The sequence below is a fragment of the Heloderma suspectum genome, chromosome 3 (genome assembly GCF_057233095.1).
Source record: "Heloderma suspectum isolate Gila_16-S chromosome 3, 16-S_ref, whole genome shotgun sequence".
Lineage (NCBI taxonomy): Eukaryota > Metazoa > Chordata > Lepidosauria > Squamata > Helodermatidae > Heloderma > Heloderma suspectum.
The window spans coordinates 224,874,907-224,900,838 of record NC_139460.1 but is presented as its reverse complement, the minus strand read 5'-3'; the positions used below and the strand labels follow the sequence as shown (position 1 = coordinate 224,900,838).

General features: G+C 40.5%; 1 protein-coding gene across 1 annotated transcript in view; it reads right to left on the bottom strand.

The window, feature by feature from the left end:
* The window catches only part of HECTD2 (HECT domain E3 ubiquitin protein ligase 2), an 85,921-nt gene that overhangs the window by 36,573 nt on the left and 23,416 nt on the right, over window positions 1–25,932 (bottom strand). Inside the window, exons 3-6 of the mRNA XM_084845816.1 lie at window positions 21,855–21,993; window positions 18,780–18,882; window positions 16,691–16,780; window positions 1,232–1,296 (exon numbers count right to left, since the gene is read on the bottom strand). Of these exons, the coding sequence (XP_084701942.1) occupies window positions 1,232–1,296; window positions 16,691–16,780; window positions 18,780–18,882; window positions 21,855–21,993 (397 nt within the window). The remainder of the gene's footprint in view (window positions 1–1,231; window positions 1,297–16,690; window positions 16,781–18,779; window positions 18,883–21,854; window positions 21,994–25,932) is intronic.

The following is a 25,932-nucleotide window of genomic DNA, read 5'->3' as shown; positions in this document are numbered from 1 at the left end:
CACAGACTGATGCAGGCACTACGCATGCCTACAACATGCCCACTGTAAAATGCAAAGTCGGTTCGGGGAAGGAACAGATGGCCCGCAACCGTGGGGGAAACCGCAGCTACCCCTCCAAATTGCAGTAAAACAACTCCTTGGAACTCCACATTTTCCAGGCGAAAACTACAGATGGCTGCGAAGTTGCGACTACATCATCTATCACGAGGGAGCTTGACTCGCACCCACCCTGGAGTAAAAGCCCGGTGTAGATGGGGCCCTGGAGGATAGATTGTTAAGGAAAAAAGCAGGGACGAGCTCATGCCTTCAAGTTCTGCTTGTGGGTTTCTCAGAGCGATGCGGTTGACTCCTCTGGGAAACAGGATGCTGTACTAGATAGACCTTTTGTCTCATTCAGCAGAACTTTTCTCTTCTTAAGAACAATAGAACAGAGTAACTCACTGATAATACTGATTTTATGGGTTAATTTAATACCTGAAGACAGATAATACCTTTCTGAAATGGGAAAGATATCCGCAATTTCAATTAAGCCCAAAAAGAATTTGCAACCGAATTTGCAGATAAATCATAGCTCAATTTCACACTGCAGCCTCCATTTGAATGTTTTTTGTTTTGATTTTTTCTTTTCTCTCCATGTGTCCTCTCAGTTTATCTCATGATTTTTAGATTGTGAGCCTGTAGTCAGGAAGCTGTTTATTTCTATGCAGCAGCTAGTAAATTTTAGGAGCTTTAAAAATAACAAGTGAATGATGATGAGGTTGAACTATGGCAATTTTGTAGTTATTAGCAGTGTCCTGGAATCTAGCATGATGATGATAACAATATCATCATCATCATCAATAATAATAATAATAATAGTAATAGTAATAGTAATAATTACTACTACAACAACAACAAAATAAAAAACCAGTGACTGCTGTTATGTAGGGGTCACTCTGTTCTTATCTTGTGTACTCAAGGAAATACCTATTGCTACACAAAAATGTTACAGCCTTTTGGCCTCACTGTTTACAAACTTCTTTTCTGAACCCATGTAAATATATTGTTAAAAAAGGGTAATGCTTTCTAAATCTGACTGAGTGAGCTCCTGTTGAAAAAAACTAAATAGAGTTGATTGCCATAGGACTCCATCATTTGTGCTACAGGTTACTCACTTTTCAACAGCCAATCTCAGCAGAAACTTTAAATGACTTCAATGATATAAAAATATACAAAAGTTAGTTATAATTACCCTTTCCATTCCTGTAATAAACCATTAATTATTCCTTTTAGGACACACTTCTGGATATCTTGAGGCTAGAACAAATGAAAAGAGAAAAAACCCACAACTAGCATTTTTTAACGAAGAAGCAACTTCTACAGTTATCATTTTCACCATGTGGCTGGATCATGACTCAAAAGAGTTCTCTTATCAAAAGGACTAGAGGTGGTTTCTATTTTTGAAATTGCAGTAAAGCAGCACTTATACTGTTACACAAGATACAACAAAAAATTCCAATTCATAATATAATTCAAAAATTCAGCGTAAACCTCCATATTTTCAACCCATTTATCAAATTATTTCTTGAATTTCCTGTTGATAGTCTTCTCTAAGTTCAAAATTCCTAAGCTTTTCCATATAAAAGCCATCAAAATCTCTCAACTCTTTTGTTGCCCTGTCTTTGTATTCTTATCCAGCTTTAATGGGCTAATCAGAGGCTTGATGCTCATATTTGTTCAAATGTACAGTGTGGTAATGTAGTTCTGCTTGTACCACCCAGAGCCCATGGCCTGTTTTAGGGTTGTGCCCAGCCTCCAGGTATTTTTCAACAAGGGGGCTTTTTTGCTCCCTATACAAAACAATGGAGCGATTTCCTGTGGGCGCAGCATTGGAGACCCCTAACCTAAAACATGGGACCCATGCATTATTTTTACCTTTGGTACATCTATGAATCTAGATCTGTCCTCTCTCTCTCTCCCCCTCCCCTTTTCTGTTAGTGCTCTTTCTTCCTCTCCCTTTTCTCTTTTTCCAAAAGATAATTATGGTGCCATGAATGCAACCCACATTACATCAGTTGCAACTCATTTGTAGACTACAATCCACCTGCTTCAGACAATGCTGAAGAACATAATGTGTGACAACACTACCATGAGAACAGATTTCTCTTTACTATATATGGACATAGAAGCACTCCCTTATATCAGAAACCTGCTGACTGCTACACATACTTACATGCTTCCAACTTCCACCCAGAAGATACCACAAGATCCATTGTCTACAGCCAAACCCTACAATACAACCATATCTGTTCAGAGTCTTTGTACAGAGACTCACAACTTAAGGATTTAAATCAGGCATTTCTCAGGCTACAACACTCACCCAACTCAGTGAAAAAACAGATTAACAAGGCCCAGGAACAATCTACTACAGGACAGACCCGGAAAAGAAAACAGCAGAACACCACTTGTTGTCACCTATAGTTCCAAGCTGAAACCACTCAAATGTATCATCAATGACCTACAGCCCATCCTGTACAATGACACTTCCCTCTCACAGGCCTTGGGTGGGAGGCCTGTACTTGCTTATAGACAGCCCCCTAACCTAAAACAACTACTCACTATCAAACACCAAACTACATACCAAGGCTACAAACGCAGAGACCACCCTGCAACAAACCCAGATGTCAGCTCTGTCCCCATATCTACTCTGGAAACACTTTTACAGGACCTAATAATGTCAGCCACAGCATTAGGAATTCATTCAATTTCTCATCCTCCAATATGATATATGCTATCTTCTGTCAGTGATGCTTTTCTGCATTCTACATAGGGCAAACAAGCCAGTCTCTATGCAAAAAAATAAATGGACAAAAATCTGACATCAGAAATGGCAATATAAAAAAAAACCCAGTGGGTTTTCAGCCTCCAGGACATAACTGACCTGGTTTATATGTTCATATGCTCTTTCTTCCTCTCCCTTTTCTCTTTTTCCAAAAGATAATCATGATTCCATGAATGCAACCCACATTAGATCAGTTGCGACTCATTTGTAGACTACAATCCACCAGCTTCAGACAATGCTGAAGAACATAATGTGTGGCAACACTACCATGAGAACAGATTTCTCTTTACTATATATGGACAAAGAAGCACTCCCTTATATCAGAAACCTGCTGACTGCTACACATACTTACATGCTTCCAGCTTCCACCCAGAAGATACCACAAGATCCATTGTCTACAAGCCAAGCCCTACAATACAACCATATCTGTTCAGAGTCTTTGTACAGAGACTCACAACTTCAGGATTTAAATCAGGCATTCCTCAGGCTACAACACTCACCCAACTCAGTGAAAAAACAGATTAACAAGGCCCAGGAACAATCTACTAGCTGTGAACACGTGGAAGAGAGCCAGCATGCTGGTTCCCAGCCTCCCACCTGTTCCTGCTGACCTGAACAACCCAGGGATGCTCCATCCCTGGGTCATTGCCCATGACAAGGAAACTGGGAATTCCTGGGGGTGGGGTGAAATTACCAGTATAAAACAGCTACAAGAGAAAATGTAAAACATACAAAAGAAAATGTACAGCAGCAGCAAAAATAAAATAAAAGATACACAAGCTGTGATATTAGCTGTGATACAAGGACTGCTGAGCCACTATCTTATTTACCAGCACAGTGGCTTATAGGACTGAACCATCAGTGGATCACTCATTTTGAGTATTTCCCAGTCCTTTATACCTTCATTTAAGAATAAATACTCAAATAAAGAAAGTACCATAGAAATTCAAATTAATTTACATAAAAATCATGCTAAATCATTCAGGACTGCAGAACACTAGTGATTACGGATGGTGTTACTATGGGTTTTTAAGGTCTAAGGGAACAGTTTAATTGACTCCTGCATCTATGAATCAGAGCCTGTCAGACAATGCTTCTAACTCTTACAAATAAGTGTGCGTGTGGAAAGGGATGAACTTTCAGTCATTCCTCTCAAAAAGGCTTTTCATGCTGAAAAAGGCCATCAGGCTACCATTACACACATCTGCATAAAAGGTTTGGGCCTAAGCATCAGTACAAGGATACCAACATTATTCAATTATTATTATTATTATTATTATTATTATTAAAATGTTATTTAGAACTACTAATTCAAAATGAATATATTTGCAAATTCATATTTCGGTCATCCTTGCTATATTTCCACCTTGAGAGATTGTAGGGAAATGAGCAAAAATGTTTTGGCAAAAAAGATTAATAGCTGATAGGAATTAATTGGCAGGATCCATCTCAGATGATGCCAGACAGAATAAAAATACAGAATTATTCACTACTTCAGAATAGCAAAGTGAACTAGATTATCCAGACAGAGAAACTTATGCATTGATGTAAGCTAGAGAAGATTTGGCAAGTCATGCCAAGGAAATGAACAAAGTCTGACCCTGGATTGAAGTTCAGCTCAGGTTTCTGAGGGCAGACAAAACTATGCAAACAAGGTAACAATGTTATTTCTGAAACAATCAGGAAAGAAGTACATTATATACAGTGGTGAGTGAAGCTGGCACTTAGTTATTTAGCTCTTGTGGGTGGGTTTATCTTTTGCTTGTTTCTCTACTATACATGCAGACTTTGGAGGGTATAGACAGGTTGCTATGTGTAGTTCTTCGAGTAGTCATCTATGCATTCACACGTATGGGCTCTGTGTCTGCGCGATGCCTCGATTCAGGAAATTTCTATAGCTGACGAGTTTCGGTGGGAACCCTTCCCCCACCATCCCAGTGCACATGTCCCTAGCAGGTTCCTGCTTATTCCCTCAGTTCCTGGAGACTGACATTGTACCTTGGAACCAAGAAGGAATGCCTTCAGTACCCAACATTGAACTCGACTATGACACTGAAGAGAGATGGTGGGTGGGTTGTGTGAACGCATAGATGACGACTCGAAGAACTACAGTTAGAGGTAGCAACTTGTCTTTCTTCTTCATGGTCTCCATGCATCACACATATCGGCAAGTAGCAAGCTAACTTACATGGAGGTAGGTTAGTGTCCAGCTACAAGACAGACGAGAGGACAGCACGTCCAAAGGCACAATCAGCTCTAGCCCAGACATCCAATTTACAGTGCTTTACAAAGGTGGACGGTGTTGACCAAGTCACAGAACAGCACAGTTCAGGGACGGCAACCCCTGTCAAATGCAACCGATGTTGCTACCACACGAGTAGAATGACCTCAGACAGGGGCAGACAGTTTGAGTCCAGCCAGCTCTTATGATAGTTCAATTGTGTTAACAACCCACGACACGAGGTGCTGGATCAAGAGAGGCTGACCTTTGTGCTTCCCACCATAACAAACAAACAGTTGGAGGGAGAGTCTGAGCTGCTCAGTTCTGGTCTTGTAAAAAGCCAGCGCCTGACGAACATCCAAAGTGTGCAAAGTCGATTCCAGCAGTGAAGATGGGGATGTAAAGAAAGAAAGCAATACAATGTCCTGAGTCAAATGGAAATCAGACACAACTTTCAGTATAAAGGCTGTGTCAGGTCTAACCACTACTTTGTGGAAAGTTAAGTAAGGCTGGTCCACTCTGAGTGCACAGTGCTCACTAGTTCTGCACGCAGTTGTGATGGCCACTAGAAATGCTACCTTCCACGAAAGAAGGCATTGTTGCAAGCGGCTCAAGACACGACTGAACGACTGAACAACAACAAAAGACTCCAGCTTGGTATCGTAGGACGAACTGGTGGTGCGAGATTCCTGATCCCTTTGCCATCAGATGTGAGAAAACACAACAACTCTCAACAGGAGGGTGGTAGGCAGGAACAGCAGACGAATGAACTTGTAATGATGATAACTTCAGTCCTTTGTCAAACGGCAAGAAAAGTAACTGTGGTATCTGTGCCAAAGAGCATCGTTGAGGGTAAAAGTCCTGGCTGCAAGCAAAGGCAGTGAAAGCTGTCAATTTTCTCACATATGAACGTTGTGTTGATCGCTTGTGATGGCATTGAGGATTCTCTGTACTGATTTTGGAACAACCCTATCATCCGATCCTCCATGCTCTCAATTGGAGGGTCATCAGAGTTGGGTGATGGATCTGGCCCTTCTCCCTGGTGAGAAGAGATGGATGGGATGGAATGGTGCCAGCAGCAGGCCATCTGCAGAAGTGGAGCAAACCATGGCTGGTGAGGCCACCAAGGTGTTATCAAGATGCATTTGGTGCCATCCTTTCTGATCTTGGCCAGGATCCTGGTAATTAGGGGAAATAGTGGGAAGATGTAGAATAAAGTTCATGTCCAATCAAGGAGAAAGGTGTCCCCCAGAGAGCCTTGGCCCTTGCCTGCTCTGCTGCAAAACCTGCCACAGATTGCATTGTCCAGGGTGGCAAACAGGTCCATTTGGGGTTTGCCCCAAGTGTGAAACAGAGACTCCAGGACTGACCTGTCTAACTTTCATTCGTGGGATGCTGACACAGTCCGGCTGAGTTGGTCCGCTAATACATTGTCCATGCCTGCTACATGTGTCGCCACCAGTCCAATCCGATGAGGTAGGCACCAATTGAAAATCTGCAGCGTTAGGGCCAGGAGAGGGAGTGATCTCGTGCCCCCTTCCTTGTTCAAGTATGCAACTGTCTGATGCAACCTGGACTAGTCTGCACACTAGATCCAGTATGAATGCCTGAAGGGCCTTCCATACCGCTTTGAGCTCTAAGAGTTTGGTGTGATGCATTGTCTCTGTGGCTGACCACAGTCCATGGACCATAAGAGTGGCTGGGTGACCAGCCAGATGGGCGATTAATAAATTTAATAATAAATAAATAAATAAATTCAAGCAGTGAGCTCCCCATCCTGAGAGCAAGGCATCTGTACTCAGGATGACCAGTGCTGCAAGAAGGGCATCTCCTTTGACAGGTTGCCTGGAAATGTCTACCACTGTAGGGAGCCCTTTACTCTGCTTGGTAGATGGAACTTTATTCGGTGAGTGTCTTGCTCGGTACTGAAGTTACATATCAGCCAGTGTTGAAAAGGTCTTGCATGCAGTCAGGCATACTGGACCACCAATGTCACTGCAGCCATTAAACATAGCAAGCACTGCAGTTTTAGTGCAGAGATAGTCACACAGCAATGTAGCTCCGCTGCCATCAAAATCAGTCTCTCCAGTCAGTCCCAAAGAAGGAATGTTCTGCCTGACCTGGAGTTTAGGTGTACCCAAATAAACTGCACACTCTGGGTTGGCTGTACATGAGGCTTTTCAAAGTTGATACAAAGTCCCAACCTTTGGAGGAGACCTCTATTGACCACAGAAGATGGTTTCGTGCTGACGCTACCAGCAACCAGTTGTTGATGCACGGATATATCTTGACCCCTTGTAGTCTGAGATGCGAGCAGACCACTGACATGCATTTGGTGAATACTCTTGGAGTTGTGGACAGGCCTAACAGGAGCACCCAAAACTGGTAGGTGTCTAGATCGATGGGAAAACACAGGTAACACTGGTGTGGCTTCACTATGGCAATGTGAAAGTAGGTGAGATCGATAGTGGCAAACCAACATTGCTCCACAATGGGAGCACTTTCTAAACAGAGCCTGATACACCTGTGATGGCAATTGCAGGATCGCAAAAAATAATAGAAAAATAATATAAATGCAAAGGATAGGTCAGAAAACAATAGAGAGAAAAAGAGAGAAGAAAACCTCAGCTTTTTGATAAAAAAAACACTATCAGAGAAAGATCTGATCGCAGAAGTTCCCAAACGAGGTCACCACAAAGGCGGTCGAAAGACAACTGAGTGAATAGGTGGGAACCCGCCAGGGACATACACACTGCGATGGTGGGGTAAGGATTCCTACCGAAACTCCACAGCTATAGAAGTTTCCTGAATCGAGGCTCTGCACCATATGTGTGATGCAAAGAGACATGAAGAAGAAAAGCAAGGTACTCTTGCACTTGGGCTGATTGATAGAAACTGGCTGTGGGCCAGAATAAGAACTGAATCAAATTTTTGTGAGTGAATAAGGTTTACTTGGTTTGAGTGATGCTTTTCTGCATTCTACATAGGGCAAACAAGCCCAAAAGTGATGCTTTTCTGCATTCTACATAGGGCAAACAAGCCAGTCTCTATGCAAAAAAATAAATGGACAAAAATCTGACATCAGAAATGGCAATATAAAAAAAAACCCAGTGGGTTTTCAGCCTCCAGGACATAACTGACCTGGTTTATATGTTCATATGCTCTTTCTTCCTCTCCCTTTTCTCTTTTTCCAAAAGATAATCATGATTCCATGAATGCAACCCACATTAGATCAGTTGCGACTCATTTGTAGACTACAATCCACCAGCTTCAGACAATGCTGAAGAACATAATGTGTGGCAACACTACCATGAGAACAGATTTCTCTTTACTATATATGGACAAAGAAGCACTCCCTTATATCAGAAACCTGCTGACTGCTACACATACTTACATGCTTCCAGCTTCCACCCAGAAGATACCACAAGATCCATTGTCTACAAGCCAAGCCCTACAATACAACCATATCTGTTCAGAGTCTTTGTACAGAGACTCACAACTTCAGGATTTAAATCAGGCATTCCTCAGGCTACAACACTCACCCAACTCAGTGAAAAAACAGATTAACAAGGCCCAGGAACAATCTACTAGCTGTGAACACGTGGAAGAGAGCCAGCATGCTGGTTCCCAGCCTCCCACCTGTTCCTGCTGACCTGAACAACCCAGGGATGCTCCATCCCTGGGTCATTGCCCATGACAAGGAAACTGGGAATTCCTGGGGGTGGGGTGAAATTACCAGTATAAAACAGCTACAAGAGAAAATGTAAAACATACAAAAGAAAATGTACAGCAGCAGCAAAAATAAAATAAAAGATATACAAGCTGTGATATTAGCTGTGATACAAGGACTGCTGAGCCACTATCTTATTTACCAGCACAGTGGCTTATAGGACTGAACCATCAGTGGATCACTCATTTTGAGTATTTCCCAGTCCTTTATACCTTCATTTAAGAATAAATACTCAAATAAAGAAAGTACCATAGAAATTCAAATTAATTTACATAAAAATCATGCTAAATCATTCAGGACTGCAGAACACTAGTGATTACGGATGGTGTTACTATGGGTTTTTAAGGTCTAAGGGAACAGTTTAATTGACTCCTGCATCTATGAATCAGAGCCTGTCAGACAATGCTTCTAACTCTTACAAATAAGTGTGCGTGTGGAAAGGGATGAACTTTCAGTCATTCCTCTCAAAAAGGCTTTTCATGCTGAAAAAGGCCATCAGGCTACCATTACACACATCTGCATAAAAGGTTTGGGCCTAAGCATCAGTACAAGGATACCAACATTATTCAATTATTATTATTATTATTATTATTATTATTATTATTATTATTATTAAAATGTTATTTAGAACTACTAATTCAAAATGAATATATTTGCAAATTCATATTTCGGTCATCCTTGCTATATTTCCACCTTGAGAGATTGTAGGGAAATGAGCAAAAATGTTTTGGCAAAAAAGATTAATAGCTGATAGGAATTAATTGGCAGGATCCATCTCAGATGATGCCAGACAGAATAAAAATACAGAATTATTCACTACTTCAGAATAGCAAAGTGAACTAGATTATCCAGACAGAGAAACTTATGCGTTGATGTAAGCTAGAGAAGATTTGGCAAGTCATGCCAAGGAAATGAACAAAGTCTGACCCTGGATTGAAGTTCAGCTCAGGTTTCTGAGGGCAGACAAAACTATGCAAACAAGGTAACAATGTTATTTCTGAAACAATCAGGAAAGAAGTACATTATATACAGTGGTGAGTGAAGCTGGCACTTAGTTATTTAGCTCTTGTGGGTGGGTTTATCTTTTGCTTGTTTCTCTACTATACATGCAGACTTTGGAGGGTATAGACAGGTTGCTATGTGTAGTTCTTCGAGTAGTCATCTATGCATTCACACGTATGGGCTCTGTGTCTGCGCGATGCCTCGATTCAGGAAATTTCTATAGCTGACGAGTTTCGGTGGGAACCCTTCCCCCACCATCCCAGTGCACATGTCCCTAGCAGGTTCCTGCTTATTCCCTCAGTTCCTGGAGACTGACATTGTACCTTGGAACCAAGAAGGAATGCCTTCAGTACCCAACATTGAACTCGACTATGACACTGAAGAGAGATGGTGGGTGGGTTGTGTGAACGCATAGATGACGACTCGAAGAACTACAGTTAGAGGTAGCAACTTGTCTTTCTTCTTCATGGTCTCCATGCATCACACATATCGGCAAGTAGCAAGCTAACTTACATGGAGGTAGGTTAGTGTCCAGCTACAAGACAGACGAGAGGACAGCACGTCCAAAGGCACAATCAGCTCTAGCCCAGACATCCAATTTACAGTGCTTTACAAAGGTGGACGGTGTTGACCAAGTCACAGAACAGCACAGTTCAGGGACGGCAACCCCTGTCAAATGCAACCGATGTTGCTACCACACGAGTAGAATGACCTCAGACAGGGGCAGACAGTTTGAGTCCAGCCAGCTCTTATGATAGTTCAATTGTGTTAACAACCCACGACACGAGGTGCTGGATCAAGAGAGGCTGACCTTTGTGCTTCCCACCATAACAAACAAACAGTTGGAGGGAGAGTCTGAGCTGCTCAGTTCTGGTCTTGTAAAAAGCCAGCGCCTGACGAACATCCAAAGTGTGCAAAGTCGATTCCAGCAGTGAAGATGGGGATGTAAAGAAAGAAAGCAATACAATGTCCTGAGTCAAATGGAAATCAGACACAACTTTCAGTATAAAGGCTGTGTCAGGTCTAACCACTACTTTGTGGAAAGTTAAGTAAGGCTGGTCCACTCTGAGTGCACAGTGCTCACTAGTTCTGCACGCAGTTGTGATGGCCACTAGAAATGCTACCTTCCACGAAAGAAGGCATTGTTGCAAGCGGCTCAAGACACGACTGAACGACTGAACAACAACAAAAGACTCCAGCTTGGTATCGTAGGACGAACTGGTGGTGCGAGATTCCTGATCCCTTTGCCATCAGATGTGAGAAAACACAACAACTCTCAACAGGAGGGTGGTAGGCAGGAACAGCAGACGAATGAACTTGTAATGATGATAACTTCAGTCCTTTGTCAAACGGCAAGAAAAGTAACTGTGGTATCTGTGCCAAAGAGCATCGTTGAGGGTAAAAGTCCTGGCTGCAAGCAAAGGCAGTGAAAGCTGTCAATTTTCTCACATATGAACATTGTGTTGATCGCTTGTGATGGCATTGAGGATTCTCTGTACTGATTTTGGAACAACCCTATCATCCGATCCTCCATGCTCTCAATTGGAGGGTCATCAGAGTTGGGTGATGGATCTGGCCCTTCTCCCTGGTGAGAAGAGATGGATGGGATGGAATGGTGCCAGCAGCAGGCCATCTGCAGAAGTGGAGCAAACCATGGCTGGTGAGGCCACCAAGGTGTTATCAAGATGCATTTGGTGCCATCCTTTCTGATCTTGGCCAGGATCCTGGTAATTAGGGGAAATAGTGGGAAGATGTAGAATAAAGTTCATGTCCAATCAAGGAGAAAGGTGTCCCCCAGAGAGCCTTGGCCCTTGCCTGCTCTGCTGCAAAACCTGCCACAGATTGCATTGTCCAGGGTGGCAAACAGGTCCATTTGGGGTTTGCCCCAAGTGTGAAACAGAGACTCCAGGACTGACCTGTCTAACTTTCATTCGTGGGATGCTGACACAGTCCGGCTGAGTTGGTCCGCTAATACATTGTCCATGCCTGCTACATGTGTCGCCACCAGTCCAATCCGATGAGGTAGGCACCAATTGAAAATCTGCAGCGTTAGGGCCAGGAGAGGGAGTGATCTCGTGCCCCCTTCCTTGTTCAAGTATGCAACTGTCTGATGCAACCTGGACTAGTCTGCACACTAGATCCAGTATGAATGCCTGAAGGGCCTTCCATACCGCTTTGAGCTCTAAGAGTTTGGTGTGATGCATTGTCTCTGTGGCTGACCACAGTCCATGGACCATAAGAGTGGCTGGGTGACCAGCCAGATGGGCGATTAATAAATTTAATAATAAATAAATAAATAAATTCAAGCAGTGAGCTCCCCATCCTGAGAGCAAGGCATCTGTACTCAGGATGACCAGTGCTGCAAGAAGGGCATCTCCTTTGACAGGTTGCCTGGAAATGTCTACCACTGTAGGGAGCCCTTTACTCTGCTTGGTAGATGGAACTTTATTCGGTGAGTGTCTTGCTCGGTACTGAAGTTACATATCAGCCAGTGTTGAAAAGGTCTTGCATGCAGTCAGGCATACTGGACCACCAATGTCACTGCAGCCATTAAACATAGCAAGCACTGCAGTTTTAGTGCAGAGATAGTCACACAGCAATGTAGCTCCGCTGCCATCAAAATCAGTCTCTCCAGTCAGTCCCAAAGAAGGAATGTTCTGCCTGACCTGGAGTTTAGGTGTACCCAAATAAACTGCACACTCTGGGTTGGCTGTACATGAGGCTTTTCAAAGTTGATACAAAGTCCCAACCTTTGGAGGAGACCTCTATTGACCACAGAAGATGGTTTCGTGCTGACGCTACCAGCAACCAGTTGTTGATGCACGGATATATCTTGACCCCTTGTAGTCTGAGATGCGAGCAGACCACTGACATGCATTTGGTGAATACTCTTGGAGTTGTGGACAGGCCTAACAGGAGCACCCAAAACTGGTAGGTGTCTAGATCGATGGGAAAACACAGGTAACACTGGTGTGGCTTCACTATGGCAATGTGAAAGTAGGTGAGATCGATAGTGGCAAACCAACATTGCTCCACAATGGGAGCACTTTCTAAACAGAGCCTGATACACCTGTGATGGCAATTGCAGGATCGCAAAAAATAATAGAAAAATAATATAAATGCAAAGGATAGGTCAGAAAACAATAGAGAGAAAAAGAGAGAAGAAAACCTCAGCTTTTTGATAAAAAAAACACTATCAGAGAAAGATCTGATCGCAGAAGTTCCCAAACGAGGTCACCACAAAGGCGGTCGAAAGACAACTGAGTGAATAGGTGGGAACCCGCCAGGGACATACACACTGCGATGGTGGGGTAAGGATTCCTACCGAAACTCCACAGCTATAGAAGTTTCCTGAATCGAGGCTCTGCACCATATGTGTGATGCAAAGAGACATGAAGAAGAAAAGCAAGGTACTCTTGCACTTGGGCTGATTGATAGAAACTGGCTGTGGGCCAGAATAAGAACTGAATCAAATTTTTGTGAGTGAATAAGGTTTACTTGGTTTGAGCACTCAAGCTTTTAGTACTATATAGTGGTTTAACTATATACAGCAGGGATGGGCAACTTGTGGCCCCCCAGATGTTTTGGCTTACAACTCCCATAAGTCCTAACCAGCATTGCCAATAGTGAGTGATGTTAGGCCAAAACATCTGGGGGACCATAAGTTGCTCACCCCTGATATAGAGGTTAAGTCCTGGTAAGACAAGTGTTGCTAGTCAGTAGAAAGCGAGACTCAAGGATTGGGATTCAACATGTACTGGAAGGGGCTGTGCTCTTCCTGAAGGATCAAGTTCCTAGCTTGGAGTGCTCCTTGATCCTATACTGTCCTTGGATCTTCAGGTAATGATGGTGGCAAGGAATGCCTTTGCACAATGATGTTGTGTGCGCCTGCTGCAACACATCCTGAATCAGATTGACTTGGCAAGTTATCCATGCCTTGGTTACATCACATTCAGACTACTGGAATGCACTCTATGGGCCAGTTAGCACTATCAAACAGAATACCATACTTGTTTGTTAAATAAGCATGTGCAGGTGGTAATTTTGAATATTCAAGCTGCGGCTTGAATATACAAAAACCACCCGGCACACACCAGCTGTCAAATAAGTGATGTGAACGTAAGTGAGAAGTACAGATATATAGCCTGGGATGGACCTGCATACAGCCTGATGATCTCTGGATTGGGACTATACATATATACACACACACACACACACACACACACACAGAGTGAGAAGGAGAGAGAGCGCATACACACACATGTATACACACACACACAATTATAGCAGCTATGTACTTCCTCTTATAGGACAATGTAGTTCCTCTTGGAGGAACAAATTTCTCCTCAAAATCAGTATAAATAGAAATACTTGTCCCAAAAAGAAACACAGTAATGAGAATATACTATTGTGACCCAAACTGAGGGTGATCTTGGGATAAAGAACAAAATCATGGAGACAGCCTAAAGGAAAACAGGTTAATACTGGGCGACTTCCAACTACCCTCCCACTGATTTATGCATGCATGCACTTAACAATTCCAAGTATGACAAATAACTTTGCATTAAGACAGGCACCCATGGAGCTGACCAGAAGGGAGGCAACCCTAGATCTAATCTGTTTGATGCTCAGGACCTGGTGAGGTGAAAGAATTGTTGGAATTGCTCAGGACCAGTGACCAATTCTATCAAATGAATATGTAAGAAAAAAGTTGCCCAGAATTTCCAATGTCCTCATTTGGGCAAGACACCATTTATTTTAAACAGAGCCTTTTTACTTTTTATTTTTTTTACCCTCCTTGACTTTGCTCACTAAGCATGCTGGCATCCTCTTGAAGTATTATCATGGTGTGTGTTTTTTAAATCCTAGTGTTCTGAAGAGACCTGACCCCCTTTACTCTCACTTTCAACTTCAACTTATCCTCTCTCTCTCATTTTTAAAAGGTTCCCTTTTTGAAATTAAATGTGATTGCCCTAGAATTTATGGGCAACTTTCCACTTGTATATAAACTCGGCTGGTTCGCATGATGTCACAGCCCACCATGGCTTAATCTAGCCGCAAGGACTGTTGTATTGTGCCAGTTGCCCATGGGCACCCTGCTTACCACGGCTCGTCATTTCATGCCAACCTGGGCAACATGGCTTCTTGGGAGGGGGCAGCAACCCAACAAAAGCTCATGGCTTATTTGATGGTTGCTGCCCACTCCAACAAGCCATGTTGCCCGGATTTGCACGACACGGCAACCCGTGCCAGCAAGGATAATTAGGCAAATTCTGCCAGCACACACAGCAGGGAAAATAAGCCACTATGGCTTATTTCCCTGCAGTGATCATGCAAACCTGGTCATTGAATTTGATATCACCAGCATCACTGTTTCAGAGAGGTCTGAGAATATAGTGGGTAGCAACCAATGGGGCCGTGTGCGTGTGGACAGCCCTGCCAGGCCCCAGTCTGTTCGCGCCCAGCCCAGGTCCATGCACAGCCCCTACTACATGTGAACATGATATAGCATTTCTGGGGGCAAGTGGGAAAGTGCTGGTTTCTGGAAGGGGCAGGCTGCGCCCCTTGTTGGGGCTTGCCTCCAGAATGCTATACTGCAGCTGCGCACGGACCTGGGCCAGTGGGGTTGGCTGCATGAGCACTGCCCCTATTGGATACTACTCAGTATCCGCTCTAGTCAGCCGTATGACCAACTGTTCTAACACACAGTCATTCATTGTACCTAAAAATGTACCTTGAGAACATGTACTACATGTCAGGGTGAGGATAGTTAAAGTTACCCATTATTACAACACTTTATCCTTTGTCTGTTTCCCTGATTTCATCTCAAGATCATCCAGGGAGGCAATACTACGGTTCAAGTACAAATTACTTTTAGACCTAGGATTTCCACCCACAGTGGTTCTGTGGAAGAACTTATTCCTTTTAAATTTTGTAGTTTATTGGACTATGCCTTCTTTAATGTAGAGAAACATGATACCCAATATGACCTTCCTGTACTTCCTTATAACAGTGGGAGGCAACCAGGTGCTCTCCAGATGTTTTGGATTACTACTCTCATAAGACCCAACCAGGGATAATTGGAGTCGTAGTCCAAAACACTAGGAAGGCACCAGGTTTCCTACCGCTGCTCTATACAGGGCTAACCATATCCCATACATTTTCTCTATTCCACCAGGATTCTTATATGCTGTCTTTTTCTGTATCAGACAATCCTAAACATCTTAACACATAATGACATATAACAATTTGAAATATTTAATAGATGTTTTACATTTTAAAGTTTGTTTTATAATGCTGTGTTTTAATAAACCTGTTTACAACATTGTACCTCAATTCTCAACTACAGTTTAAAAGAGGATTAGACAAATTATCAGATAATAGGCTTATCAACAGCTATAAACTCTGATAGCTAAATAGCACCTTCATACTCAGAGATATTGTGCCTCTGAATAGTAGTTATTAGGGGGAAAACAATGTAGGACGACTTTTGCCTTCACTGCTAAGGGTATTCCAGAAGTAGTTGGCTGGCTGCTATGAACTAGATAGATCCCTGGATTAATTCAAGAGTTATCTTATGTTCTTATAATCTCTTGAAAATATATAACATAACACATTTCCATATAAATGTTTAAAATCTATATTGGCTTAGATCCAGACCAAGGCAGTCATGCTTTAGTCATGACTAACTTGACCCATTAATTTCAGTGAACCAAAGCATATTAATTTAGTCTGGATCCAACCCGTTATCTGTAATATATAATTATTGAACTGAAGATACCTGAACTATGAATTAGTGATCTATACATAGCAAAGTTCTAGCTGTATTATAACAATTAGAATTTGTACAAGAATGAATCAGTATAACCAGTGTATAAAATATATTTTATAAAAATCACACATTCATCTTACTTACGGCATTTAGTAAGGTATCATAAACAGCGTTCACAAATTTAACATCAACTCTGCAATCTTCAATAGAATTAAGAGGAGTTTCAGTATATTTCTGTAAATTAAGATAAGACATTAAAAACAGTGTTTCATGAGACTGGTTATGTCAGGTGCATTTTAAAACTTCCATTACAAATGCAAATTCTAGAGTGATGTCCTTTATAAAAATCATTCAATTACAATTTTAAATATTTTTATTAATTCTTAAGTTCTGATAGAAAGAGTGCAATACACAAGCCTTGCTATACTGATGCCATCCTACTGCCTGGGATTACACATAGCTTTATAGCATGGGTGGGCAATTTGTGGCCCTCCAGATGTTTTGGCCTACAACTCCCATCAGCCTTAGCCAACATAGGCAACGATAAGGCATGATGGAAGTTGTAGGCCAAAACATCTAGTTGTTCACCCTTGCCTTATATAGATGTAAGGCAAAGGTGAGCCTTACATTGCTCTACCTCATACTTACTGGATGATTCTTGTCAACATTAACCCAAGGGAACTATAAATTCGACTTGTTCTTTCTTTTTAAGTACTCTAGGATGCCAGCAGTAATGTCCATGTAGGGGCAAGTTCTAAAAAATAGACCCTGCTAATATGTCTTGGACTAGACTTAGACTGAGCAGTTACTCATAAGCACAGTTCATTTAAAAAAGCCATAGAACTATCCACAGCAATGATCACCTGTAAAAGGGTAGTGGTGACCAGATTCAGTCCCTTACCGACTGAACAGATAATTGTCAGTGCAGTGCTTACATTCACCCTTATGAGTGAATGTAGTGTGCATGCTGTTTTCACTCTTGCTGGACTGCAATGTTTGTAGGGTTTTCATCCTACTTACAAATATGATAAATGCAAAATCACAGAAGCTTGTGAAAAGGGCCTAACAATCAGCTTTAAACACCAATACAGAAAACTAATTTTAGGGCAGTATCCAACGCTGCTGCTCCATGTACACAACTGATGTGGTGCTAGCATATGCAACCTCTAGTGCAACTCCAATACCATATGCTGGCAGGATGGGTTTTCCACATAAGCAAAGCAGCACTGTTGGATACTGCCTGTAGTATTTTCCTATACAGAACCAGTTTTTTTAAGAGTGTGCCTTTTCCTTTCATTCATCTATCTTTTATTTTTAATTATTTGGTTTTAATTAAAGGGGCACGGGAGTGCCCTATAGTTAAGGTGAGCTGCTCCCCGCCCCTGGTTCTGCCATTATATGGCTCAAACTTCTACTGCTTATACAAATGACACCTGTGGAACTAATGATGTGAAACTTGATATCCATAACCTAATTGACAAGATCTGCAATCATGCAAAATTTCTCACTGATCCAATATAAATTGCCACAGATACAGCACATTAAAAAGTGCTGAAAATTGATACATTTGTATTTTTTACTCCAAGCTATAGGTCAGCATATCATATATTTCTTTCAAACTCTGAGGAAATCTACAGATGTACTTTATTCAGGCTTGTTGATAAGGTGTGCCTCTCATCAGTTAGGTGAAATTCTGAGCAGTGGTTTAAAAGTTATCAAGGTTTTTCTGCCTCATGAAAGCCCATGCCAGGAACTGCTTGCAAAGTTATGTGAGGTATGCTCCGTTTCACTCTGAAGCTAGAATGTGCCCAGTACTCCAGTGTTTTGAATTCCACTGTTAGCATTCTGACAGTGGGGAGGGGTAGCAGGAAACTTAAACTAAGATAAGAGTAAGATAGTTTTGAAGGCTGAAGGAATCACTCTCGCTGATTGACAGATCATCAACAAAGAGAGGGAAGAAAAGGAAAAAGCTATGCTGGAATCCTGTGCAAGCTTACTCAGAAGTAAGCTATTCTGACTATACAGGGACACATCCAGTCATTTGTACACATCTACTCAGTTAATGACGTGTTTGTGTTGTTTTTTAGTTTGTGGTTTTTTAATTTCTGGTCTTAAATGGGCAGGGTTTTTTGATCATTGAATTATATAACATATAAAACACATATTTGCATTATTAGTAGCTGCTGTTTAAAGTGAATTCATGTGTGTGTGCATATTGTGGTAGTATTTTTACCTTAAATGCAATATTGACTTCTGAAAAAGAATCAAAGGTCGCTGAATAAAAATCATACACTATTTTCCAGTCTCCTGATAATTTAGCTTTTTCCACGTCTTCCCTAAACATGAAAGGACAAAATGCAACCAATTTATACAGCAAATACAACATTTTACACAAACAACTTTTGATACATTTTAGAAATCCAGAATTATAAATACTAAGAAGCATCCCAATCACACGGAATTTTTAAATTACATTCAAACAGGTGTAATCACATTTATAACATTAATAAACACACAAACTTCAAATCCTTGATCTTTACATACTTTTGGTTAACCATTAGGCATGAAATAACAGAGAAAACTGGGGTTGGGATCCAAAGATCTGCTCAACTGATTCCATATATCTAAGGTCAGCTTTGTGTTTCTAGAACAAAAGCTCCCAATGCCACACAGAAAATTACTTTTGTAAGTGAGAGAATGGTCACAGGTAGTTTGTGATTTGACATGAGGTCAGTTGTTCAAAGGAAAAAAGCTAAAAAAACTGTCACTATTGTATCTAACCCCTAAAGTTCACCTAAATTAGATCTTTGGATCCTGGTCTGGATATTTTTCAGATAAATAGATATACACATCCACGTGTCTGAAGCGATGATCTATCCCTTCTTATGCTCACACCAGCATGTGTGGCATTCCTTCTACTTTTACTTAACAGCCTGGGAGAAGTAATTTAAAGAGCCCAGCAATGAATCTGGCCATAAGAGCGCTGCTTCTCTATAGTGAGCAGGTGGATAATGCCTGTTCACCATTTTATGCAAGTTTTATCTATATGACTGTTTGTATTTACTGGTACAAATATCATTTCATATAATTTCATAGTTAAATGAACATAATATACATACAAATGTGTAAAATTCATAGACAATGTGCATCATATATCCAGTTGTACTTAACATGTAAATTATTTATTGAACCCTTTGTTTTACAATGCATGATTTTGTGTTAGGGTATTTAGGTAGCCTTGATTGTAAGGTTTCAGCTCTTGTGCTATAAAACGTCTACTGTGACAACTAAAGCAATATTCAACTGGAGGCATCACCACCACCACCATCCACTATTTATACAGTAATTTACTAGACGGAGTACAACAGTTAAAACAACTGAATAGAAGTGGATGACCTGGGAACATTGTTGAACATTAGGTTATATGCTGAATGACACTGAGAATGATAAAAGATGAAAGCTCAAGGAGGAAAATAAAGAGGAAAAAGATTGGGTTTTTTTAGGCTAAGAAAACGAAGGAGCAAGATGTATTTCAAGAAACTCAGAATTCCTAGTTCAAGGAGAAGCAAGAGAAGATGGACAGAAATAAAAGATAGCAAATGATGATGATGGATTACCAAGTAAATTACAGTTGGAAGAACAAAAGATATGAGCAAGAATGAAACAACAAATTAACGGAAACAAGTACAGCATGGTGAAAATGTGGAGGTGAAGGTATAAAGTAGAATTGCAAACAAAGTATGGGAAGAAAAGGAATCCAATAAAGAGAGTTGTAGAGAAGAGATATATGCCCAAAGTGACAAGCAAGATCAAATACATGAAACTGAATGTAGGACTGGGACTAGGGAGGTTTGAGAAGATAATAAAACATTACAATTAATCTATCAAGGTCTTGATAGAATCAGTAAGGGATTATTTTAGAAGCGTTAAGAAAAAAAGCTTCTGCTTCTCTTTCTAGGTTTTTGCCAGTACAAATTTGCAGTGGTGCTATGGCCATGGAGCCATTTTCATCAGCTTTCAAATGCTATGCAAGTGGGTATCAGTGGCACGACTATCTCTCTGCTTCACCTCTGCTCTAGAAATAACCCTTGTATCGTTTTTCTGCCTTATTCAGGAGTCACATGAACTTATACCCAAAGCCCCACATTTTCAGAGGCTGAAAAATGCGCTTGACTAAAATCTAAAAGCCTGAAAGTCAAGAATTTCCATTGTTAGCTGGGCCTATCTGATGCTACTAAGCAAACTTGCCAAACAACTAAGATTTTGAAAGAAAATTAAAGTAAAAACAAATAATTAAAATATTATATCATTCTTATTATATGCTTACTTTGTGACATTACAGTGCTCCAAAATGTTTATTTGTTCCTGACACCAACATCATTAAGGAGCTCTACATCAAAGTTTTACCTAGACCCAGAAAACTCTTACGGCCAGAATTCACCTTTTAAAATAATTAAAGTTGAACTGATCTTCTGTTTATTTAGGAGGTGATATTATTATAAAGAGACCCTGATTATTTTTAGAAGGATGAGGATTTGCTCCAAAAATTATAGTTGCAATATTCATGCTTGTACAAACGTCTATTTTGTTACATTTCTATACCACCCAAGGGTGAAGTTCTCTGGAGGTTGACAACAATTAAAACCATAAGATAGAGCATGATAAAACATAATATAAAACTTTTAAAAGTTTAAAACTACAGTATAAAACCAAAGTAAAAACCAGCAGCAGTGTAAAGATTTAAAGATACAATAACAGATTTTAAAATAACAAAAACTAAAGGACCAACATGCCTGGGAGAAAAAGAAGGTCTTCACCTGGGTCTGAAAAGACTACAACTTAGGTGCCAGGTGAGGGATTCCACAACCAGGGCGCCACTACAGAAAAGGCCCTCTCCATATGAGCCACCTGCCAATCCTACAGTTCTTGCCTCATCCACAACAGTGGATACAGTGGTTTGTTGAACAATTACCATCTTCTGTCTCTGAGCGCCCCTATGTGGGAGAGGAGGGCTACATGACCTCATCAGAGAACTATATGAGATGGTGGAGAAGGAACAGGAGTGGCTACCTTAGCACTGTGCAGGTACATGGTTACGGAATGGGTAGAGGTGCCTAGCATGGGTCCACTGATGTTATGGTCCATGTCTGCATTGAGCAATGCTACCTACTCAGCAGCCATATGCCTGAATGTATTAATCCCAAGGTCCTAGTCAAGCAGCAACTAAGAGCAATTAGTTACATTTTAAAAACACACACAATAAATGTAAGTTAGTAGTACACATTCACAAAACAATAATGTTCCTTACCGGAAATCTTTCACAGTTTTTGTTTGGATGGGAAGACGAGGTTCTGGAGGAATGGAAACTTTCATTTCTGGTGAAAGTATATCAACAGAGGTGCGCTGTTTTTGTCTAACATCATGGCCCAGGGAAGGGAGCTCTTTTGCTGATTCAAAAATAAATTTTAACAAATCATAAATTGTAACTACAAAAACAAATAACTCTATATAGCCTTCAAATGAACAGCAAATCTTGAAAGTGTGACTACTTAAACATGCATACTTAAAAAGTAAATACCACTGAAATAAATACGGCATTTCCAAGTAAACATGGCTAGGATTAAGTTTAAGTAAAAACTCATGACTCTAGATTTGCACAAGCCATACAGTATACATAAAAAAATTACAATTCTGTGGCTTGGATCCAAAGAAGCACAGGCAGAAGGGGATTGGCAGAGTTGACTTTTCTGCCCCCTCCTTCCCTCAGCAGCCCTTGGAAAGGAAACTGATTTTTATTAAATCTCCTTCCTCCTCAACAGCTACCATCTTCTGGAGAGGCCCTGACCCTTAAGAGAGGATTTTCAAGGCTGCTGGGAGAAAGAGTGGGTAGGAAAGTCAACTTCCACCAGCCCCCTTCTGCCAGCACTTATATGGATTCAAGCCAATGACTGGGTTCAGACAACATGGTAACCCATACTCAAGAGTATGGGTTGATTGTTGGTTGCTGCTGAACCATGGGTTATCGTGTTGTCTGAATCCATCTACGCTAACAAATCATGGTTTGTTAACCACAAACAACCCATGAAGAGAACCCATGGTTTGTTGTTGGGTTATGAACTGTGGGTTGTTCACCATAGTTTGTTATCGTGGCTGGGTTCAGACAACATGATAACCCATGTTTCAACAACAACCCATGTTTCAACAAGCCACACTCAACCCTTGATTATGGGTTATCGTGTTGTCTGAACCCAGCCAAAGTATATGCATAATAACCTATTCATGCAAATAACAATGTTTCAGGGTAAAAAGTCATCACAGAAATGCCACCATTAAATGTAAACATATACACAGGCATATATAGAAATGTGATTTAAAAATCTCTAGGGAATATTTACTTTATTACAGGGATGGCCAATGTCTTAAGCATGGAGGGGAAATGATTTAGCCCTCAGTTGCTCAAAGGCCAGTTGATTAAAATTGGTAATACAATCTCAGGGAATATGGCCTGATTCAGACATATATGAATGAGTTGTAGGGAGCCTCAGTCTGGCATACTCCTTCCTTCCCCTCTTCTGTGCATCAGAAGGAGGAGGTAAAATGCATCCACTTCCAGTTTTAAACTAATTACAAATTATTTTGACATCCAAACTCAGAACTTTGATTTGTTTATGGTTTCAGAACAAGGCCGGATCTGAAACCATAGTTTGATTATGGCTTGTTTTCACTAACTACAGTTTAAACAAACCTCCATTTTTTTAGTTTGGACATTACAGGGAACGGTGGTTTGCTTAAAATCAGAAGTGAATTATTGCTGGTTCGAAAGATGGAAAGGGGGAGCATGCGAACCCAACCACAAAGAACACATACAAATTTCCTAAAAGTCATAGTTATAGGTTCATATTATATTATACGATATAATATTTTCCAATGTAATGCCTCTGGGACTGTTGCAATCTTTCTTGTTCTAAGTCCCAGAATATGGAAGAAAAGAATAACTACCTTCTACTACACCTATTTAAGCTGGAGATTAATGTTTATAGTCTCAGTAGGATAATATAACCAAAGAAGGAAATTATTCATATGATAGGCTTACAATAAACATGTTTCAGCATCCTTATGCTTCTGAATATCACTAACATATGGTTCAATTCTTTTTTCTTCCCCCCCATTTTTTACTGTGAATTTTAAGAAACAAAACAAATAAAAAACATAACAAAACCAAAGAAATAATTAAAATATAACAACATATTCTAAAATCCTCAGTTTCAAATATTACAATATTCTAGGAAGAAAAAAAATAGAGAAAGAATAGGTTACACACAAACTTCAGTAAAAGCAGACCAGATTTATATTATCCAAATATAAGTTCATTTGCAAGTTACGCCTATATACCACTCTTTCAAATGTTGCTAGCATTGTTAAGTCTTCAATCCATTGCATTATAGGCGGTGAGCTCTTATCTTTCCAGTATTGTAATATCAGTCTTTTAGCAGCCATAAGGGCACGAATAATCCATTCACGCTGACCATGTGTTACATTGCAAAAAGCAGATAAGTAATTTAAGAGAACATTTACATCAGTAAATTAAAGAGCTTTCCAATACAAAATGTATCTGTATAATAACTTCTTCCCCAAAGTAGGCACCTATTGGGCATTTCCAGAACATATGAATAAGAGAAGCATTAACTGCATTACACCACCCACAATTAGCCAAGTTTGACAAACCTGTATTAAAGAGATGTTGTGGTATCCAATAGACCCAAAACAAAAGTTTTTTCTAAATAAGGTGTAACCGAAGATCCACAGAGATATCCGATACAGACACCAAAACGGCAGTCCATTGATTAGACAATATAGGACATTCCAATTCCCTGTTCCATTCCTACTGTAGACCACACGTATCATATTTATTCATTGATACTAAGTATTTGTAAGCATGAATCATGGGTCGATATTTGTGGTCAGGTTCAATACGTTTTTCCAATAGCAAAGGAGACTCCGAGGCAGTAAAAGCAGCAGGACCGAATCTAGATACTAACAAATGTTTCAATTGCAAATACTGCCATTCCGCTGTAGAAGGAAATCAAATGTATCTCGCAAAGTTGAAAATAGCAAAAACTCATCATCTACACCCAATAATTGATCCAGGGTAACGATCATTTTATCTGTCCAGGTCCACCAAAATAACATTTTCTTTCCAATTCTTAAATCTGGATTTCCCCATAAAGTCAATTTTGCATGGGAAAATGGGTCAAACTGTAAGTGGCATGACATTATACGCCACACATCCCTAACTGCCAAGATTGTGGGAGGAGCTCTGTCAGCCTCAATATGCTGAGAACCTAATGCCATCCATTTAGAGAGAGGCTCCAGACAAGAAAATTCCAACACTGACCAGGGTGGAAATTCAAATCTGAGTGGAAAAGACCAAAATTTAGTCCAGGTCAGCAAATAAGCCCGATGGTATGTAGCAAGATATGGAAAACTGAACCCACCTTCATTAATTGGAAGTTGCATCCTTTTCAAAGATATTCTTGGTGGAAAGGAACCCCCCAAAGAATTTACAAAACAAAGCACTAGGTTTTTGGAAATATTTGCCAGGTATAAGTGTGGGGATCTCACACATAATATAAATAATTCGAGGTATAGTGTGTATTAACCTTGCCCCATAAACTCTACTTTAAAGATGCACATCTATCTATATCTCTTGAAATATCATTAATCAACTTATTTAATTTTAACCTAATCATTTGAGATATATCTCTAGGGATAATTATTCCCAAATACGTAATAGACTCTGGGCACTGTCGAAATTGCCAATTGGCCAATACACTACAGTATACCCTACCTCCAATTGGCATTATTTACAACTTAGACCAATTAATTGAATAGCCAGACAGTTCACCAAAAAGTATTAATCATTTTAATTTCATCAAAGCTGGAACTGATGACTGGAGTTTCGAGATAAGCAACAAAAGATCATCAGCATAAAGGCTAATTTTAAGCCAACATGGACAAATCGATGAATACTACTATTTTGACTAACAGCACATGCCAGGGGTTCCAAACATAAGTTGAATATCAGTGGGGAAGGTGGACAACCTCATCTAGCGCCCCGCCCAAGTAAAAAAAAAAAGCCAAAAACAAACCGTTAGTCATTACTCTCAGTCTTGGAGCTGAGTATAAAATTTTATACGCCCATTTCAAAAATTCTACACGAAAACCAAAATTAATCAATGTGGTAAAAATAAATTTCCAATGAATTTTATCAAAGGCCTTTTCTGCATCTGAGGAAATGATGGTCGCCTGGTCAGTTCTTTCAGAGTTTAAAATGACCAGATCAACGACTAATCTAAGATTATCATCCTGCTGATAATTAGCACAAC